The sequence below is a fragment of the Bombus huntii genome, chromosome 13, assembly GCF_024542735.1.
Source record: "Bombus huntii isolate Logan2020A chromosome 13, iyBomHunt1.1, whole genome shotgun sequence".
NCBI classification, from domain to species: domain Eukaryota; kingdom Metazoa; phylum Arthropoda; class Insecta; order Hymenoptera; family Apidae; genus Bombus; species Bombus huntii.
The window spans coordinates 8,103,950-8,124,787 of record NC_066250.1 but is presented as its reverse complement, the minus strand read 5'-3'; the positions used below and the strand labels follow the sequence as shown (position 1 = coordinate 8,124,787).

The window sequence follows — 20,838 nt, the reverse complement described above, 5'->3', positions numbered from 1 at the left end:
TTTAAGTCAAATAATATTATAAATTCATTAATTAATTTATTGAAATAGAGGAACTAAAGTAAACAGACGTCAGAAATTCAATAACATATGTAATAAACTTTCGAATTTAAATTATATTTTCTTTCGCATTAATTTCTTTTAATTAAACCAGTTAAGATAGATATCTCTGTATTATTATATACTCGTGTCATGTAATTATTTATATAGTCCTATAATCTATTTGTTTGCTTATAGATAACGCACTCTGATACATGTTTTAACAACTTATTGATTACATCTTTATTAATTCTTATTAAGTGTTTGATGATTCTATCGTCCTTGATAAAGGTCAATTATATAAGAGAGAACAGCTGTTATATGCCATTGTACTAGTATACATACTTTAAAGTCCATTTATAGTTTTTGTCTCAACACGTGTCCTTCGATCCCATTGAATTTCCGGTTAACAATTCAAAAGCGACAGATGTTTGTATTCGATAGTCGTGCGCAACAAACAACGCGAATGGCGCCTTTTTCACTGTTGGGTAATTTCCACGTACGTTCAGGCCGCATCATTAAGCGTAATTCTATTCATTATTTTTTTCCGGACAACAGCAAAAAAGAAAAAGACACTGTGCGGTAGCTCCGCTTTCAATTTGGTAGTGCGGAGCGTCGACTTAATTATACGGTCGCGCGAGCAAAAGAAAAGGGATTTTAAATGAAATTAAATCACGTATCAGCGTAAAGAACTCACAGAAACGTCCGTGGTGCGTAAATCGCGTTGCTTTATCTTTGGATGAAAGATATTATGCAGGGAACTGGTTTTATCAACAATTCAACATCAGTTGGTGTTAAGTAATGCTCGAGGCGGTCATGCGTGAAACACGAATTAACAGACGTACGGTTATACGCGTGATAATAATTGCGAGCCGTTAACCAACTACAGAATGGTTTAAATTGTATTTCAGTAACAAGAAGAATTATCTATTGCTTGCAAATTTTATTGAAAGAAAAACAGTGTTGTTTTTTGTTTAATTATTTATAAATAGTTAATCAAATTCTTATCATTCTCCGTTTATTCATTTGTGGTTTTAATAATTTTCAGATACTATGTCCTTGATGAATGTCTGCCATTTTCTTTCCCAAATATGTAACGCTTTCTGCTTCTCAGAGTCATTCAGAGTACTATAGACAAGTGAGTTCCATGCCAATTGTTTGAGACTTCTGAGGTCAGCGTGCATCGACATGAGTGCCATAAATCCTTCGTAAAAGTCGTAGCTGAGACCCTTTGCACCCCATAATCCAGGGTCATCGTTGGATATTACCATTGGATAGCCTCCAGAGAACATCGGTCTAGCAGCGTGATTTCGGAGATCATCGACAAGTTTTAGAACTTGATTGGAGATCGGATTTACCTCAATAGCGATATTCATTTTTCTGACGAGTTCCAGGAGGAAAGGATGAGAGGTCAGCGCGTATCTAGATAAAAATTATACAAAATGGAAATAAGAATTTCTGAAAGTTATGCTATAGATTGTCAATGTTTGAAAATTTTCTCTTTTATATTTGTAATCTTTCGCTTTTCTCTACAAACTGGATAAAATGATAAGATAAACGATGAAGAATAGCTAAGATACCGTGCATATCTATTACTAGATTGGGGTTTTTCAATAGGGAAAGGACTTTCAAATTCCTCAGATATATCTCGAAATAAATAGTTCTTATCGAGATTTCATCGATATTTGTTTAATCTTCAGAGATATCCTAATCAATACGAAACGATTTATTACATGAAAAGATCATATCTTTAGATACTAAGATGTCTAATTGCCTTGTTAATATATAGTTATTCATTAACAGCAATTATAAAATTTCGCTTAATATAAACTTTTCTTACCCGTGACCAATACGTTTGGTATTTAGTAAAATAGCATCGACGAGGTTTTCGTCGGTAGAAGCACCCAACCAATTCGTTTCACCTGCGTGGAAGAAGAAACTAATATTATGTTCTTCAGCGGTTTTCAATAAATCTACGAAAGACTCAAGCGTGTGTCCCAAATCTTCCTGTCCGACCAGATCAAATCCAGCCACGAAATCAGGATATAGCGTTTTTACTCTTTTCAAAGTTTCTATATAATATTCCACTGTTTTATCATCAGCAGATCGCGCTGGGGCGTAGATCAATTTGGCTCCTATGAAGTCTGGATGTTTCTCCTTGAATCTGCAGGTAGTAAAGTAATTTATTGGTAATTAGTCACAACCTCATTCTCTGTTTACTTAAGTTTTATCAAAGCGTTCGCTTTTTTTGAATGTTCCTCAGATAATCCTGATTTCTCCATTTAACCAAATAAATACATGATAAAGAATATCAACAGTATGATCGCTGCTACGTTTTCTATAAATAGAAAGAAAAATAAAGTACCTTTGAGTAAGATTCTTATAGATACCGACTAAATCTTCTGGTTGGTACTGCGTGCCATCGAAATCGTACAAATTTGGCAAGGTGGATCTAAGCTCAAGATACATTACGTTATCTTCGTATAGCTCTTCCAAACCTTGGAGGAAATGATCCTCGTAAACAGGTTTGTACGTTAGTAAGGGTTCGATGAATGAGAATATGTTCATAAACTTCTGCCACGCCTTGTTAATGTCTGAATAGGCAATCGCAGGATTGTTACACTCCATCGTCATCCTGCTCCTGATCATATCGTTCACCTGGCGGCCTCGTTTAGGATCTTCGCGTACCTTCTTCAGGAGCTGCCAGTCGCATGATTTGTCAGGTACTCGGAAGAAGTGCAACCTAACGTCTCCTTCGTCGATGCAGACGTACAAATTATCGCGGAATGTGATGTTATGATACAAGTAATCGACGCTAACGAGAGAAGTGTCGTGTGCATGGAGCACCGCTCCTTTGGGCATGCGACGAAGCAGTTGGAAGACCTTCGATCTCTCGATGTCCTTCTTCGTTTCGAGGAAGTTCCGTGCAGGGGCATACTGACTAGGATCCTTGAAACCTGCGAGAATTTAATAGATCTATAAAACAATGGAGATAAAAAAAATGAGGCAATAAAAGACCATTTCAATCCGCGTGACTTTCCCCCCGAAGACAACGAAAGCAAGAATGAAAATAAAGAAAAATGGATCAGCAGACGATTTTCATTGTCCACGAGAGACAAACAGTTCATCGATTCGTAAAATCGTTGAATAACAAGATTCCAATGATTACTGATATCGTGTCGTTTATTTACAAATTAAACGGGCAAAGCTGAATAGAATTAAGGTTTTTACCTCGTCGCATAATCTATCAATCGAAGCATAAATGTTTCGAGACATTATGAACGTTTTAAACAGTAAACAAACCAGCAATCAATTCTTCTTCCTTTGCTTTCATTAGGACTTTGTTAGCGGCCTTTTCATCGTCGTTTAGAGTCAAATTGGCGCCTATCATCAGTCGTTCTTCGTACTTCAATATTTCGTTCCGGAGGATTGTGTAATTAACACGTAGAAAGGCGGCATTCACAGCCGCATAGGCAAGCAATATTATGAATGGAAAAATAAATTCCTTCATGATCGTTGATCTATATCCGACGAATGCTGCCCTGCTCAGCTGCACAGGAAAACTAGAACCAGCGATCCGATCGCTTCGACTGTTTGCACTCTACTGGCTGATCTTTTATACCAAGACGGTTCCTATTATCGGTAATAACTTCCACAAATGCGTTGAATATACAAGGCTGATGTTTGTTCAATTATCAACTGTTTACTGTTTCTTTGTTTTCTAATTAACGTTGCATAAGCTTAAAATTGTAACATAGGAATATTTGGGACTTAATTATAATTCAAAGCGTTGAGATAATCGAGAGACTTAAAACTTTTTTTTTTCTTCTTGAGATAAATTTTATGATATAATTTATCGATTAGTCCAAAAATTGGATATTTCTTTTAGACGGGGCGAGGAATTTGTTTATATATTGTTTCACTGTAATTAATGAAGCAAAAAGTATGTTTATTGCTCTTTTAATAATCATTCGATAACACTATATCGTGTGTATCCTTGAATTAAATTACACGCAGGGCGATGACTTCAAAATAGTTAATTATTTTTTTCGCTATAAATATTACGTAGAAAAGTATTCTTGTATGCAAAATATTGTTCAATATACATGTGCAATATATGTAAGTACATGTTTAAGAAATAAATTAATTATTGCACCATGTATAGCTAATACTATACAAATGATAAACTCAATTTCTCACAATCCAGCAGTTTCAAAGTTACACATAAAATGCTAACACGAGGATTTGCCACACAAATTATTAAGCGTATACCTATCCGTGGAAACGATTTATTTTCAGTGCAGGCAACTTATTTCGTTACAAATTGCAATCGACAGATTGTAAATGCTTAATTCGCCAAGCGAAAGTACAAACTGTTCGCAGCAACCTCGCAAGATAATTTAGCTTCGTTTACGATTCCCTCTCTCGTTATCTTACTAATATATCAACGAGTTACACTGAGCACATATAAACAAAAAATAGTTTTTTATAGGATCCACTAAAAATTATTATGAATTTTTATTATGAGGAAACCTCGTTCAGATGATCAAAGAATCATGATAACAGAACATAACTTAAGGCACTCTCTATTGTAAGCACCTCGTGTTTACATAAATACTCAGCTGTCAATCACATTCTAAAATATACGTAATAGTTTCATATTCATTATTTACCCTTATTTATAAAGAGTTGTTAAATCAATTTGCTATGGAACGATTGTTGTATTGCAAATGGGACGTTATTAAAAATAATTGCCAAAATTTTGCGAAATCAATGTGCGCGTATGGTAATAAATTTTGTGGTTATTTACAATAATTTATTTGCTTCCATTTGCTCGATAGACGTATATTATAAATAGCTGAAAAACTACGACACATGCATGTCGTATATCAATATGGTATAAACCCTCGTAGTTTTATTAGTACCAATATATACAAGATTAAATAACAAAACGATGATTATTAAATATCTAACAACTATAATTGCACCCACGCTGAAGTTCTAGAAATAAATAACTTAAAGTCGTGATCGTGATATATAAGTAATTCTACACCTAAATACTTCACTGCACGAACGTGGATCAGTAACATTATTGTCTTGTATTATTTCATGAAAATGCTCATAGACGATCGCAAACGATATTCGTAGAAAGTTAGAATACATTCAATTGTTCCAGACCGATATTTAGATGATTTACCTTAATATTATTAACGTTTAAGTTTGTGAAGGATATTATAATTGGACCAACATTTTTGTATCTTCTTGTCCCGAATATAAAGAACTGAAATTAAGATTATAGATTTTTATATTCGAAAATGTCAGTAATTTTATCTTGAGTATTCTTTTTATGAAAAATAATATAGTTTAATTATAATCAATCATATACTTGTAGAGCATCTTACTGTGTTAGTTACTTTGTCAGAAAAACAAAAAACAGGAGAAAAGTATTAATATTCGGTAAAACGCAAAATTCTTTTGCATTTTATTTTAAATGCAATTTATGATATGCAAATTCATAAATTTCATTAGTATGAAAATGCATATGACATAAATAATTGGCAAAAAGATGACGAACATATACCATAGTTATAGAAAAAATATATTCTTTAATGTATGTGTTTCATGCTAATGGTGTTTACTACGTTGTCTTTGTCATAAATTATGTCTAAATTAACCCATCGAAGATACCGCAAGATTCGCGATTTATCTTCATGCGACCGATATTTTGCAATATATACTTACATTTCTAAGATGAATTAAGGATGAATCAAGTTTTTGTACATCTTTGAAACACATCTGGTTTGCGAAATTAATTAACGATGTAAGTTCCTCTGTTAGTTTGTCATCTTATTAATCTAGTACAGTGTGATATATTTTTCTATACAAAATCCGAAATCACAATTAGGATAAAAATATATCGTGTCAACAATATAAGTAAAGTGATGCGATGTATAAAATGCCCGCATGGCGCTGTGGTCCGTATGGACTTTGACTGCAGGGAACGAAACGGAAGTCCATACTCCGTACAGTGCACAGACGTTATCCCCAATGGGTTAATATCTGTCCCACATTATTGAAAGAAGATATGTAAATATAATATTTCTGGGTTAAAGTTCGATAGCCCTTGTTCTTATTTTTTTCATTTTTTTTTTTCATTATTCTTACGTAACGTAAGCATTCACTGAATTTACTTCGTCCCATGCAATTATTATATTTTTTGCTGTAATATATAGGACATCTCATTTGAGTTATTTATGTTCTATTTTTTTGTTAATGATATAGAAGAATGTCTAATATTTTTTTGTACCATTAACTGAGAATTTTGAAGAATTCATTCTAGAACATTTGCAAAATACATCTCAATCAGTCAGTGAAATAGAAAGTAGTAATATTTGCTCAAATATCGAATTTACTCGCCCAATGTATATGGAATCACATGAATTACTACTACGAACATTAAAAATGAACATTTCCTCTAACACGAGATATATCATTCAAGAAATATTATTCTGGTTTATGTTTGAGCATCTTTATTAGTTGCTAGGATAAAACTTCATGAAGATTGTACATGACACTCATTATGTAGACATAGAGAAAGATTATAGATTGCTGCAACATCTAAAATACCAATTAAGAAAGAATTTTCAACTGTATAACAAAAATATCGTGTTATAAAAAATGAAAAGATAATGTTTCCCAAGGATTATTCAACCGGTTGTCTATTAGGATATGTAACAGTTGTCGATGTTTTACCATAAGAAGAATATAGATGTATAAATTGGGTCCGAAAATTCATCATGTTGCTTCGAAGATGCTGGATAAATGTATTAAAAATATATGTTAGATATGTTTATGCAAAGTAGCACGTCCGTTATTGTTATAAACAAACAACGAATATTTATATATAGCAATAGAATTATCTCAGATGTGTATATCATATGAAACGATTCATATACTTATAGTATAATGCACAAATAAATCCTGCAGTTTGTTAATTCAAGTGATTCCATTATTGAGGGAACAAAGCTTTCTTTATTATGCATATTTTAGAAGTGTCGTGCTCAGTATCTTTGATAGAATTGTTGACTTTCCAAAATCTACACATAAATTGATTCATTCCTTTTCTTTTTTTACAACTCTTAAAAATTTAATTCGAATCCCTATTTTCAGTCAATCGAGCTTTTATTAATTTCTAACGCGGCTCCAAAGCCAACCGTCTTCAGTGTACAATTTTGTAATGACATTCTTTTATCAAGCTGACTTATCAAAGATCCCTGAGTATGAAGCGTCAATAGCCAAGATATCGAAAAAATATAAATTGACGTCGAAACGTTGTGCTACTATTGTAGAAACTTTCTTATCAATTCTCTCGAATCATGTTATCGAAACTATGTATATTTTTTCAGGACGATCTTAAGAAATATAATTTAAACTCAATTCGCTCGAATTCGCGCTTGCAATGAGCAGGATCCCAAGAATCTTGAAATCGTGTACACTTGATTTCATGCTTAACGTGTATCCGTTATAATTTCTTGATGCTCGAATCAAGTTCGAATTTAAAATCTTTAAATAAGATCACAAATACGAGTCGTTGCTGCTTCACAGCTAAGAATGCATTACTCACAAAATAATGATGATAGTGAAATTAAATTACGTTAAGAGGCTTTCAATAATTTATCCGCTTGTGCTAATGTGAGAGACCCTACGAGAGAGACCAGAGTACGGTCTAGCCATGTTATGGGGTTTGGATACAGGAGACCACCTTCATAAAATCCCAAATGTCCGCCATGAGCCAGTTCCACATACAACGTGTTTGGACGAGTTCCTGAAACAGAAAAATGATACAAGATGTTTATGAAACTGTAATGAGTTATAAATGCATAATGATTGCTAGTACACACTGGCATGTTCCTTGATAGGTTCCAGTAACATCTCAGGTACAATGGGATCATCCAATGCGTTGATGAATACCATAGGTGTCGTAATGTTATCTAAATAGAACAAGGAGCTACTCCACTTGTACATTTCTTTCACGGATCTAAAGTTATGGAGCTGTACAATAATTAATATACAAATGAATATAACTGAAACATAAATTGATATTTAATAATATTTATGTTAAGAAATATTTTACTTTTCTAGTGTATGCTTCATCAAGTTCCGGTAAAGTTGCAGCAGAGATGATATCCCATTCGTTTAGATTATACTTTTGTTTAACTTCTTCAGATAACAAGATATTTTTATGTTTAAGTATAATATTCTTCACAGATTCTGTCATTATATACAGGTAGAAACGTCGAAAATTCTGCCAGTTAAGTAGGAACTTTGTACCTCTATACATAAATTGAACAGAAAGCAAAAAATCTATGAGTACGTCACTTTTCACAGTCATCATTTTTCGCAAGGAATTTATTTATGAAAAAATGATATGTACTTACTCGATGGCATTATACCCTTGGCAAATAGATATGCCACCAATTATATTGAATAACTTATTCGATCTTTGTTCTCCTAAGTACTTGGTCACAAGATTACCGCCCAAGCTAAAGCCAATGCAAATTATTTTTGTATTCGGATGCTTCTCCATCAAACTTTGTAGCATCGTGTGATAATCATCGGTGTGACCTGTAATACGCAAATCGAGCCAAATGTCAATCAGGAATTCAATTAACACCATCTTGATTAAACCTCTTGAGATCCTTAAGGCTCTCACAAAGTAGGCTCTATTAATATATATCATTCAAGACAAACCGCACAAAAATAATGTTCTTCTAGAAATTACTGGAAGTTATACCAGACAACTTCTTCGGAAGATAGAAAAAAGAACTCTGCATTGTTCTCTTTTTCTGTAATATTTTCATCAATTAACAGATCAATAAAACTATATAATTCATAATTAACAATGATACGTGTGAGAAAGTTATAATCGATTTTTTCTTCAGTAATAAAGATAACAATAAATAGAAAAAATAATAAAATTGAACACAGATAAATAAAAGTCAACATAAAAAATATTCCAAGGTCGAAATGCACGTAAATAATGATTAGAGCGTAAAGTCGTTAATTTAGCTTGGTAATATTGTAAATGTACTACTATTTCCATAATAATATGCTATTGCGTATATATACGTACCGTACGTAAAAATTCGCGGTGCAGTGATCTTGACACTAGAAAGGACTCCAACGTGATTAAGTACTGCACATCGATACCCATGGCACTGTGCAAAATGTACGAAAGTTCTGATATAAACACTTTCGGAACTATTACAAATCCCAGGACAGATGGCAATTGTTACATCATCTGTAGTAAAATAAAATATAAAATATTATATCGATTTCATATACATGCAGAGCACAGAGGTTCATTTTTATTCCTAAAACAAATTAATATTTTCCTTCCTTTGGATGCAAGCCAAAGACTCTTCAAATATTTTAATGACTCATTAACATGTCGATATTGTTATACCAACAGATATCTGTTCATAAGCTTAATATGTATGCTAAATAGTGACGTTATTCTTGGATAGATATATGTATATCGTATAGATATACGTATAGATTGCTTCACTCGACCATTAAACTTTATTAGTTTTACTAAGCTTCCTTATCTTTTTATCAAGAAACGTTAACTTTAATTATATCGCAAGTTTATCAGTTATAACACGCTTCAAAATCGCGAAAACTATTTAATCTACACCGTGTTATAGCAAACTATCTGGTCAAGGTTTCTTTAATCTTCAATTGGTACGATAGAATCAAAATGATTTGCATTCCTATAGGGGACTGTATTGATTCGTAGGCTATCTTTTGTTTCAGACATAGCGCTTTCAATCTTTAATCTTTATTGAACTTTATTCTGCAAGTGTGAGAGTTGAATGATCAAAGAAAGTCAAAGTCGAAGTTACGCTAGTTAAAACTCAATCATTAAAACTGTTTCGACCACTCGCGGAGAGACGCGATCGCGAGGAAGCACGCCAACGGGAGTCGTAAATTCCCGTCACGATTAGATAATCGACGCCACGAAATGATCGATCCCCTATTTCGATTAGGATAATAGAGGTGGTTAATTGAATATTATACTGATCTACTTAGTTGTAACTGACAGTTTATTCCAACAACTTTGTGTAAAAGATAGTTACACTGGTGCGTATGTATAAGGTAAGTGAGTGACTGATCTTCGGGTGTAAACCCGGTCGAAGGATGTTGTATGTTTGAAGGTTGAAGAATCAGTGATGTTCGGTGACGATGCTGTTGTAACGTCAATTCACATCAGAGACCAGGCCACACACCACGGACATGATGACACCCAGATGTCTGCATATCCTTGGCGCGCACCCTCAATAGTCTTAAGTGCCCACCAGGGGCCTTGGCATTTTCATGGTTAAGGTCCTTCGGACCAAGCGAGTATTTCCTGTCTTAGATTTCCCTTTACGTTTATTGTCTACCACGCGTTAGCTTAGAAAGTTGGTTTTCTCCACATCTGGTATGTTCCGTTGGCAACTTTCTCGCGAGGGCGGCTAAAACCCTTCCTGGTCCACCAACCGTCTTATTATCCAATCGGAGACGGTGTCTACTGCCCTCACTTCCTTAACCAAAATTGTCATCAGCAAATCCGATAGTCCCGTGTCCTTAGACACACCCACCCCTAGCTTTCCTCAAACACAGTATCGTTAGTAAAACTTCACTTATTCTGTATCCTTATCTATATCGGTCTCTACCCTTATAAGTCGCGTACTTAATGTATTGTTGTAACTAAGTCTTACATAACGTGGTTGGAGTGAATTGTGATTTATGCTAATTCAGTGCGTGTTACATTGTGATTGGTGAATTCATAATAAAGGTTGATTAAAACAAAGTTAATTGTTGTGTTACGACTCAACTATATTTTATTTTCACCGAACAACCCTAAAAATTACGTGACATTTTGGCGATCCGTGCCAGGTTCCATCAGCTTCGAGAAAACGAAATTACGCATTTCGGGCTACGGTCAACTTCGAAGATTGCAGACACCTGCAACAGAGCAGACACCTCTGACGTTTCGACAAAGGAACACCGCAACGGAACCTTTCCTACGGGCTAAACGATCAAGGTGAGCGAACGCTGAACTCTTTTGTCAAATAGCACAGAAAGTACAAATAGTATAACAATAGCAACGCCACAAGAAAGTAATACCGAAATGGTTGACGCCGCTTCAACTAGTAGTGGGATAGACCCAACAGTTAGGGCTATAATAAACTCATGGCAGAAAGAGCGCGAGACTTCCACGCAACGATTTAACCTACTCGCAGCAGAGATCGCACGAATAAACGATAAGTTAGCAAGAATACAAACGAGAACTGTATCAAAGGCCACTATTAAAGAAGCGACTAGTGGGAGTTGTCAGGATAGTTTAGTTTCTAATAGTTTGAACAAAAGCTTGGAGACGAAAAACGTTACTGTAGAAAATGAAGAGATGGTTTTGAAAGAATTTCCAAAAGAATTGCAGTCTAATGTAGGAAATTCTTGTGAAAAGAAAGTATCAATCGACACCGATTCACAGGATTACATTTTCACTAAAACAGACTTAATGTTTGATGCTAATATCTCGACAGAAAACCAGAAAGAGTCTGTGAAACGAAGGAAAGAAGATATTGCAGTATTGTATAATGATTTGAATCCAACTATGGGGAACAGCAAGTAACTCCAACATTGAAATACTCCAACGCTTCCAATCGAAAACGCTAAGATCCCTAATTGACGCACCTTGGTATGTAACCAATGAAACTATACACCGCGACCTCAAGATACCCACCGTCGAAGAGGAAATAGCAAAATATAGCGACAGATATAGCAAAAGAATCCCCCGAAACACCGAAACCCCCTAATAACTGGGCTACTTGATACGACGGACCAGATTCGCAGGCTGAAGAGGCACTACCCGCTAGACCTAAACACTAGATTCAATTAGCTATCTAAATTAAGTAATATTCACTTATTTATAACTTACTTGTAAATTATACTTATCTATAATAAGTACTAACTTATTATAAATAATCAGCCATGTCACTGCGCCACGCCAGAAAAATTACTAAAAATTCTCAACGCGAGAATTGATTGTAATTTTAATAAATAAATAAAAAAAAAAAATCTGGGGTCTGTCTGGCCCGCGGTCCAGGTAGAGTGTTGCACGACGCAACAAAAACAAATAATCGAACTGTATTTTACTGCTTCATTACATCACTCTATGGATGCATACGTCCATATTTAACATAAGATAAGCGAAGAGAACTAGCAAATTACAGAGTTTCTTTCAGTTGCAACCAACAGAACTTCAATATGAATTTTTCATAGTATCTTCTTATGATTCAAGATTTTCAGCGAAACTGACCTTCGTAGTCGTTAGTTAGTGGTTGATAAAGATCGTAAGTGAGAGTGGTCTCATCCGGAAGTCCTATGTACACTCGTTCTCCAATCGGCCAAGGGCAACGGACGCGACCAATAATACTGTGAACGATGGTCTGTACATGGCCACTGAAACCCCATAGCCTTGTTGGTTTGTACCTGAAATACATAAACGAGCGTGATGTAATATTTTTATCATTGAAACATATCACGAACGGCGACTTCACCTAGTTTCCAAGCAAACAAATCTTACACAAGATGCATTTTCAATTTCGCGATACGATTTACATCTCGAAGGCGCTTGGAATACAATCGAAGTTCATAAGTAGCGAGTTGACAAACGATTTACATCTCAAAGCTACTTCCGATGAAGTTACAAACGTACATAGAGCATTTCATTTCCCTTGTTATTGTGTAATGATATTATTCGATATTTACTTATAATTCATCTCTTCTAAATTTGCAGTTTACCAGTTTATAGTTCGTAGTATCACGAGGGAACAGAAAATATTTAGAAATCACGTAATAAGTAAAAGCAAAACAAGCAGTTATAATACTTGGTAGATCTTTATTTAATCTATTTTGTATTCAATTTGAGGAAAATTGTCGCATGCATGGACAGTCTAGTCATAAACCACTACTTCCCTGCGGTATCAATAAACTTAAGCAACTTTTATGTCTTAAGAATTTAAGTAGTTTTTGAAACGTGAAAAATCGTAAGCAAAAGTAAAACTGAGAAAACTACTAATCACTGTAGCAAAAGATGGAAAACAGGTCACGGTGGTAATTCGAAAGCAGTCATAAACTATTTTAGGGATAAGTATATGCGGCTAATAACCAAGCGTAAAATTTCTTCCACACTTTGTACATCTCTGACTTACTAACCCGTGCAACTCAATTTCTTTTTCGACTCGTTGATCTGGATCTATGGTATACTATGTGCACGCAGACTCGTGTTTAATTTATTCTTCAATTCTACCAGGCCAGGAAACAACCATTCAACGCGCGTGAAAGTGTGTTTCTCTTCTTTCGTAGCAATTCTACGCAATTTTTACCGGGAGTAAAAGCGAAGTTAAACGTGACAGCGAAACATTAAACTTCTTCGTTGCAACGTACAAAGAAAGAATCGCTAGTGGATCAGTGGAGCATATACGAAGCCGTAAAAATTACTGGCATCAAGCAGTCAGTACTGGTGGAAAATATAACCCGGTCCGTTAATGGCACGGCAAAGAAGATCGCGGTTATTATATTTCTGTGGAAAGGTTTCCTTAGGGGCATCGTAGCCTGATCCAAGAATGCCTACGTTTTTCACCCAGGTATTAAATAAACTGTACTATGACGCTATTCAAACGAGGACAATGACTGTTTCAAAGGATTTACGACCTTACGAACCAAAGTAGATAAGATGTAAAATTTTACACCGATTTCTACTTATTTCAGTGGGTAATGTACTATCCTTTTGAGGAAATATAAAGGCCACGTTCTTTGTGAACGCCCAATTACTGCGAACGTAAGGAAAATTTTACAGGTTCGACATTCCATTTTAATTACTTCTTCGCTAATAAGATACGTGCGAAGCATTCTTCGATATCAACACGTCATAAGTATGTGTTGTATCGTCGGTGGAAGAGATATGTATAATGCTTATGATGAAATCATCAAAGTTTGCTTGTATGATTCAACAACCGAAATAGTCATCGGTGACATATAAAGGAATATATCGAGTGCAGGATATTTTCTAGAATTATATCATTAAATTCAGGATTCTTCCTTTCTTTGCAATATACTTGAAAAAATTGTTTACAGTATACAGTTTGGTAAATTGGGATTCTGGAAATACAGGATTTTCTACTTTTCACTTGATGCATATATATTACAAAGAAATTTCATATGCCAATCATATAAATGACTTCTGCAGACCGAGATTCCAGCTACTAACTACGTACATATACGTGCGACTAGATCAACGTGTGTCACCATGTAACGTATTAATTTACAATCTCGTCGTATCTCTTCGACCAACAATAAGTACGTCAAGACCAAGTATTTTTCTTCTTTCTTTACGAGTTAGTGTAGTTTAAAATTTCCTATCGTTTAATTAGAAGCACAATAATAATGGTGCTGGAAAGTAGCATTACTCATAAAGATAATCATTGTTGACAAATCAAAGATACAACGAGCAAAAATCATTCTACGATTAAAGTATCGCGACTTTCTGTTGCGTGTTGAGGCAAATGAAATTCAGAATGTCACGCAACAGAGTAAAATTTCGCTGTCGCGTACAGATTGATCGAAGAAAAAGGTGAAATTCTCTTCGTCCCTTTTAAATTATGAATATGCATTCGTGAAGTGTTTCAAGTCTCCTGCGATTAAATAAATAGAATTATGTATTTACGATTTAACGAGATTGCTCTTGAGATATATTTTTCTTTGCTATAGGAATTCTTTTTAGCAAGTGGTCGCAAACAATCACGGTGACAGAGAGGGCTTTTACGATTCACACGAATGTAATTAATAAGACATGTCGTTAAATTTTTAATTAGAAGCTGGACGGCCGTTAATGGAAGGAATTATACGTTTCTCACTATCAATCTTCTCTTCGTACTCGTATGTAAAGAAGTTACGTACGTTTTACAACATTTGCTGCTGCTTGCAGTCACGGCCAGCGTATAATCGATCAAAGGCGGGTATTAAGTTTGCTTTTTATTTTTTTATGTGTTACGATAACGATTCGTGCGACAGGTTGTTACATATCAAAATCGAGCGATAAATGTAGACGACTGTTTATTCGCGGGAAAACGTATCACGAAAACCACATCTTATCGTTTTGGAAAATTTCTGCAAGATTGTCGAAAAGTGAACATCCTTTTCTACCAACTAAAATTTCTTCCTGACGTTACGCCATCATTTTTCATCGAAGGAGGTTCATCTAAAAAATTACAAGAAAGAGATAAGACAAAGAATTTGTCACAATTTTTTAATTAAAGGAAATAACTTCACCGAGTGCAAAAGTTTAAATATCCAACGCAGAAAGTTGACGATTATCCACAATATCTATAACTTATATGTACAAGGATTTTATAAAAATTGGAGTGTAACAATAGTCGTTAAATCCACATAACCAGAAACAAATTGTGCAATAGTAACTGAGAATTCAGTATGTACACGATTCGGTTTGCAGGAGAGGAAAGGGATCGAGGTAATTATCAATTTCCTGTCTATCTTTCGGAAATTAACTCGTTCAATCAGGGTTCGATCACTGGAACGACTTTCGATCGTCATGATGTGAAACTCTGCCTGATTGAAGATGATTCCATAGTATGTAAATGCATACCATTACGAAAAGGGATTTCGTTCTACAAAAGTAAAAGTGAATACAACGAGATTGTTAAGAAACGCGATCACTCGATAAAGTGAAGGAAGTCTCTCTGTGCAAATGTGTCGGTTAAATAGCTGATTATTAGTCAACGTCGGCTTTTTTGGAATCGAAGATATCACGGAAAGCATTTGCATCCGCAATCAGAAAAATATGAAACCAATGCAGTCTTTGGTGAGTATCATATCACGAAGTTCTAAAAATACATATGTAAATATATGAAATATTTTTTTCTTCTTGGAATTAATGAGGTCGCGATTACATGAAAAATTACGTTTTCTCTTGCACGCTACAATCTGTGGTTTAAGTCTTTCGTATAACATAAGAAATAAGTCTCCTAACGTATATAATAATACGATTCTACTAATAATAAAATGTAACAGAGGAATCGCTGTTTTTTTCACTTTCTTGAACTGAACTATTTAAGAGATCTTCCACTGTTGTAATTATCTCCTGTTTATTACACGTAATCTTCTTTCAGAAATATTGATATTTAAAAAGCGTCTTGATATAAATATTTTCAAGATTTCTTTAATATATAAAATCGATTTACGGCAAAATACGAAGAAAGTTATGCATAAATCTCATGCAATGATAACTCGTTGAACGTTCAACTTGCTCTGATACGTCCGTTTCGGTGAATCATTTTTTTTTTCCAGAAAAGAACTCCTACATTTTTCCAGCGAGCTCATGTTTGGATATACAAGTGAGCAGTTCAACTTGCATACCCCTTCTTTATTTTAATCCAGAACATGATCGATGAATTATCGGTTCCTTGAAAATTTCGATATGAACCATAATTTACAGATACGGTAGTTGGATTATTCCACTCTTTGTCTGTGTAATTCCAAAGACATTTGTATTAATAAAACGACGCTTTAAGTATGATTTGCTTTAATTTCAGATAAGCTCTCAACAACAATGTGTAGCGTTCGTTGCAATGTTCTGATAAATGTGATGCAAACATACTTAAGCCATTTATCCAGTGAGGTCATAGCCAAGAGCAGAACAAGACATTATGCAATACTAAAAATGATAGAACAATGCTAACGATTGCACTATCTGCATCCTTTTCCAAATTATATCATCTCGATCCAATTTATCTGCTTTACCTCTTCTCGCGACAATTTTGTCCAAAATTTCAATGAGATTTATTCAGAATGAAATTTTAATTTTACATGTACTTTGATTTGTAAATATCTAACAAGGTGAGATACTTCTCCGGATAAATATTACAGTAATTTTAAATCATTGATTATAGCGACACAAATGTATACGATGTATAAGCAATTATTTTATCGCGGAAGATTATTTTTAAAACGCACACTACTTTGAAGGAACTGGTTAAAGTTAATACAGCTTGCACAAAGAAATTGAAGTAAATTACTAAACTTTTTTTTCTTGTATTTCCATTTTTGTGAATGAGAACATATTTTATGTTCAGGAGGTGTATTTAACAATATAAGGTTACTAAAACTTATTTATGCTTTTCTTACAGGTGTTTATTATTAATAACTAGATTATGGATATTTTTGCACACTCGTATTTTTGTAAATTTAATTTACAAAATGGAAGTTAGATAGAAGAAATACATAAATATTTGCAGCTTTCTAATAAAATAATAAATGACAAACTGTACAAGTGGCACGTACTGGTTTACTATCTATATTATATAGATTACAAAATATGTAAAATATAGATATTATCAGAGGAATGTGACCGTGGTACAACGGGGTTGACATTAAGTTTTCTATAACGCGTATTAAGTGATGTAATTAAGTAAATTGAGAGGGTCATTGTCTATTAGTGAAAACTAGATCAGGCCCGTGCTAAACGATTAAAATAAAACTTACCATTCAATCGTGCCTAGTAAGTTTCGCGAATTTTCGGGTTTATCGATCGATAAATCGTATTCGAGACATTTAGTTATCGAGAATTTATCAAGTATAAATCTGATTAAAAATAAAGGGTCCATTGTATAAAATTTGTCACGTGTGATTACTTATTTATATGCACGCAAGAAAAATATCCGGCGTACCGAGGTAACCTAACCTCACTTTCTACCATGAACATTATGCAGCGAGATTCAGAACCTGGAGTTTTGCTAGTGGTGAAATAATTGATGAAATAAAAAAAGAAAGATTGTTGGAAAACTTACGGTTCTGTGATGACAGGAGCGATTTTAAGGATCGTCGTTAGGAATGACTGATCTTTACAGACGATCAATGGCTTCTGCGGTGCACTGTTTACGTTTAATATCCTGAACAGGATACACAGGATCACGGCGAACACGGCTAACAGCGCCGTGGACATGTTTCTCCGTTGCTTATGCCACAAAAATTCGATTTCTTCCTTTTTACGTTCCACGCCAATACCGAATGGATATTGACGTACGAAAAGGAATGTTTAAGTTGATTGGTTGCTCCCTTGTGCAATGATATATGTATATGTATGTATGCTGGAGGACTACGAAGGACCTTCGGTCACTACTGAGTCGGCGATGCACAAAATACGTGATACTCGTCGCGAGGACTGTATGCGACTGTATTCCGCGTTTGTTTTACCGGCACTTGACGGTCGATTTGCGCATGCCTATCAATATACATATGTACACCTAGGTTCACGGAACCTCCATCTGTACGCGTCGGTCGAAACTTCGATTTGGATTATGGGAGACAGAGCCAAAAGTCAGACCCAGCTAGATAGACGATTCCAAAACACAAGTTAAATTTTCAGATGATTCTGTTTATATATATGCACATACGTACACGGTCAGACAGTTGTGTCTCGAATGCCGCGAATCGCAGCTGGTTCGTGGCACTAGTTCGCATTCGCTGTTATTTAGAATCCCACTAGCGTTATGGCACTACTTTCCTCTCTTTCTTTTCTCCTTTCAAAAAGTTCCGCGTAATAATTTTTTAAACTATATTGTTAAATGTACAGGTACAAGGTAGAAATTAGCTTTGAATTTTTGCATGTAATATTTAACCATAAATTTTAATGTTGGCTATACTGAAGAGTTTAAACAGAAAATGATGTCAAGTATCCAGAGAGCAAAAAATATCTTTATTCATGGAAAAGAACGTAAATTGTTGTAAGTGCTAGAATAAGTGAATTTAGTACCTAGGGCTATTGTTAGGAACAGCTAAAATCATGTACAGTATCCAAAAAAAAGTATTTGCACTTCACTATATTTGTAATATAATATTTACATACTAATTAGTTAGGTTCAAGTATACTAAATTTTATACCCTTTAGTAGTACTTTTATAGGATTTTAAAAATTTGATACTATGAAATTGAAATACGGAAACTGATAATTTATCGTTTTATTGGAAAATAAGGGTATATGCGAATACTTTTTATAGTCACTATATATCAACTTTAAACCAATATCTTTTATTTACATTGAGAATCTTCACTTCCATCATTTGCCACTTCAACTCTATAATTCAATGCCAACAAAAATTGTTACGAGTATAATTTACTGAATTATGTCATGTTGAAATTAAAATTACTAAAAATAAAATGTTCACTTTGAAATATTTCACTGTAACGAACAATAAATGTCCCCACAATTACTATATAATTAAATTTTTATATTTCTCACACATGAATAATGGAAAGCGACTATGCTTTGATAAGGACGTCCGTACATTGTCCCCTTACGGCAAAACGATTCTATTCGCGTTTTCGAAGCACGGTCGAATCTTCTTCGAGGCTGCGAACGATTCACGAAGGTAATCGCGAAATATCGTGTCACTGACCCGTTATATTATTTGAGAACACTATAGGAATTCTTGAGCCACAGTTAAGGTTAAGGTCAAGGTTGTTCAGTCTATTAGCTGGATCGATACTTCGATAATTAGTCGATGCGGGAACGATTTCTATTTTACGGGTCGATGTCACAAAATGCGATTGTTGCACAGTTTTAAAAATCGCGTTGTGCAGAGTGGTTGGTTTTGCAGCTTCGTATCTTAAAATATTTTTAATAATTATTAACGCAGTGACTGTCACGCGAGTTTTATGCATGTATCTTACCCTGGGAGCCACAATAGATTGAGATATACTCTACTATAACATTCATTTTTGGAAAATATATTTTTTTGATAATGTCATCTAAATCATTCACATCTTTGAAAATATTTTAGCCTATGAAAGTTATCTTATTTTAATCAGTTTACAAAATATAATAAAACGTGAATAATTTGTTACTTCAATTTGTTTAACTGTCCATAAGTGTATCTTTTATATATGATATATCAAATGTTTTTGAAAAAATGAATGAAGATTGATGATTAACAGATACTATTAAGTGATACTTGAGGTAGTTTAAAATGAGTGCATGACACTCCCATAATTGAAAAATTCATTGAAAAACCAATACTTTGAATTTTAATTTGCTTCCAACAGAAATATTATGCGATATAACTGATAAACGATCGCACGTACTCTTTTACGTCGTGATTCTCAGATATTTGAAATATATCGTTGCAAAAGAGTTGAAATTATCGATGTGTGTATATGTGCCTGTGTCATAGCAACCATTATTGAAATAACCGCGTATCTAGTAACAATTTATATATAGGATGATATAACAACTCGGCGATGCTTCTCGTCATTAAGATGCTTAGAAATGATATAGAATTTCATGTTGTAATTTGAATCATCTTTTACAAAACTACTTGTATTAATTCATCCAATTGAAGGGTAAGATGCGAGGAAAGAGTAAAAAGAAAATGGCCAAAAATAATGGCAAGAATGAAAAGAAGGGTAGAAACGGCAAGCACAGCAAAAACAACAATGGTGGTAAAAATAAGGGAACAAAAAGGTCAAGAAAGAGTGGAGGAAGGGCAAAATTTACTATGGATATCTTTAATGAAGAGGTCATGGAAAATGCTTATTATACTTGCCATAATATTATGGATGTATTGAAGTGTAGAGGATTCCCTTGGCCTGAAGCACAAAAGAAGAAGAAGAAGAAGAAGAAGAAGGGGAGGAAGTGAATAATAATCACCTAAAATGACCAGATATTTGTATGATAAG

At 34.3% G+C, this 20,838-nt stretch overlaps 2 protein-coding genes and 1 long non-coding RNA gene across 4 annotated transcripts; 1 reads left to right on the top strand and 2 right to left on the bottom strand.

Moving 5' to 3' along the window:
• Window positions 1–959: 959 nt before the first annotated feature.
• On the bottom strand, window positions 960–3,654 carry LOC126872363 (adenosine deaminase 2-like). Its single transcript, XM_050632240.1, has 4 exons — window positions 3,340–3,654; window positions 2,402–2,993; window positions 1,877–2,200; window positions 960–1,458 (listed from the first exon to the last, which is right to left on the bottom strand). Exons 1-4 carry the CDS (start codon window positions 3,545–3,547, stop codon window positions 1,071–1,073), a joined length of 1,512 nt encoding a protein of 503 aa, XP_050488197.1. The 5' UTR covers window positions 3,548–3,654; the 3' UTR covers window positions 960–1,070.
• Window positions 3,655–5,923: 2,269 nt separating this feature from the next.
• Window positions 5,924–20,489, bottom strand: LOC126872372 (abhydrolase domain-containing protein 2). Its single transcript, XM_050632251.1, has 7 exons — window positions 17,952–20,489; window positions 12,404–12,576; window positions 9,170–9,337; window positions 8,475–8,661; window positions 8,171–8,369; window positions 7,938–8,088; window positions 5,924–7,861 (listed from the first exon to the last, which is right to left on the bottom strand). The coding sequence occupies exons 1-7, from the start codon at window positions 18,104–18,106 to the stop codon at window positions 7,692–7,694; spliced, it is 1,203 nt and encodes a 400-aa protein (XP_050488208.1). The 5' UTR covers window positions 18,107–20,489; the 3' UTR covers window positions 5,924–7,691.
• On the top strand, window positions 13,304–17,945 carry LOC126872381 (uncharacterized). Of its 2 annotated transcripts, none has more exons than XR_007691958.1 (3): window positions 13,304–15,967; window positions 16,275–17,001; window positions 17,292–17,945. It is a non-coding gene; the product is annotated as an uncharacterized LOC126872381 (long non-coding RNA). The 2 variants fall into 2 exon arrangements; XR_007691957.1 differs by having other exon boundaries at window positions 13,304–16,605; window positions 16,698–17,001.
• Window positions 20,490–20,838: the final 349 nt, after the last annotated feature.

Coding starts and splice junctions, on each gene's coding strand:
- LOC126872363 (XM_050632240.1), bottom strand. CDS start 3,547: ATGAAGGAATTTATTTTTCCATTCATAATATTGCTTGCCTATGCGGCT. Junction 2,994..3,339: donor GGAAGAAGAATTGATTGCTG/GTTTGTTTACTG, acceptor AAATTCTCGCAG/GTTTCAAGGATCCTAGTCAG. Junction 1,459..1,876: donor ACCAAACGTATTGGTCACGG/GTAAGAAAAGTT, acceptor ATTTTTATCTAG/ATACGCGCTGACCTCTCATC.
- LOC126872372 (XM_050632251.1), bottom strand. CDS start 18,106: ATGTCCACGGCGCTGTTAGCCGTGTTCGCCGTGATCCTGTGTATCCTG. Junction 12,577..17,951: donor GCTCCTGTCATCACAGAACC/GTAAGTTTTCCA, acceptor TATGTATTTCAG/GTACAAACCAACAAGGCTAT. Junction 7,862..7,937: donor ACCTATCAAGGAACATGCCA/GTGTGTACTAGC, acceptor TTTCTGTTTCAG/GAACTCGTCCAAACACGTTG.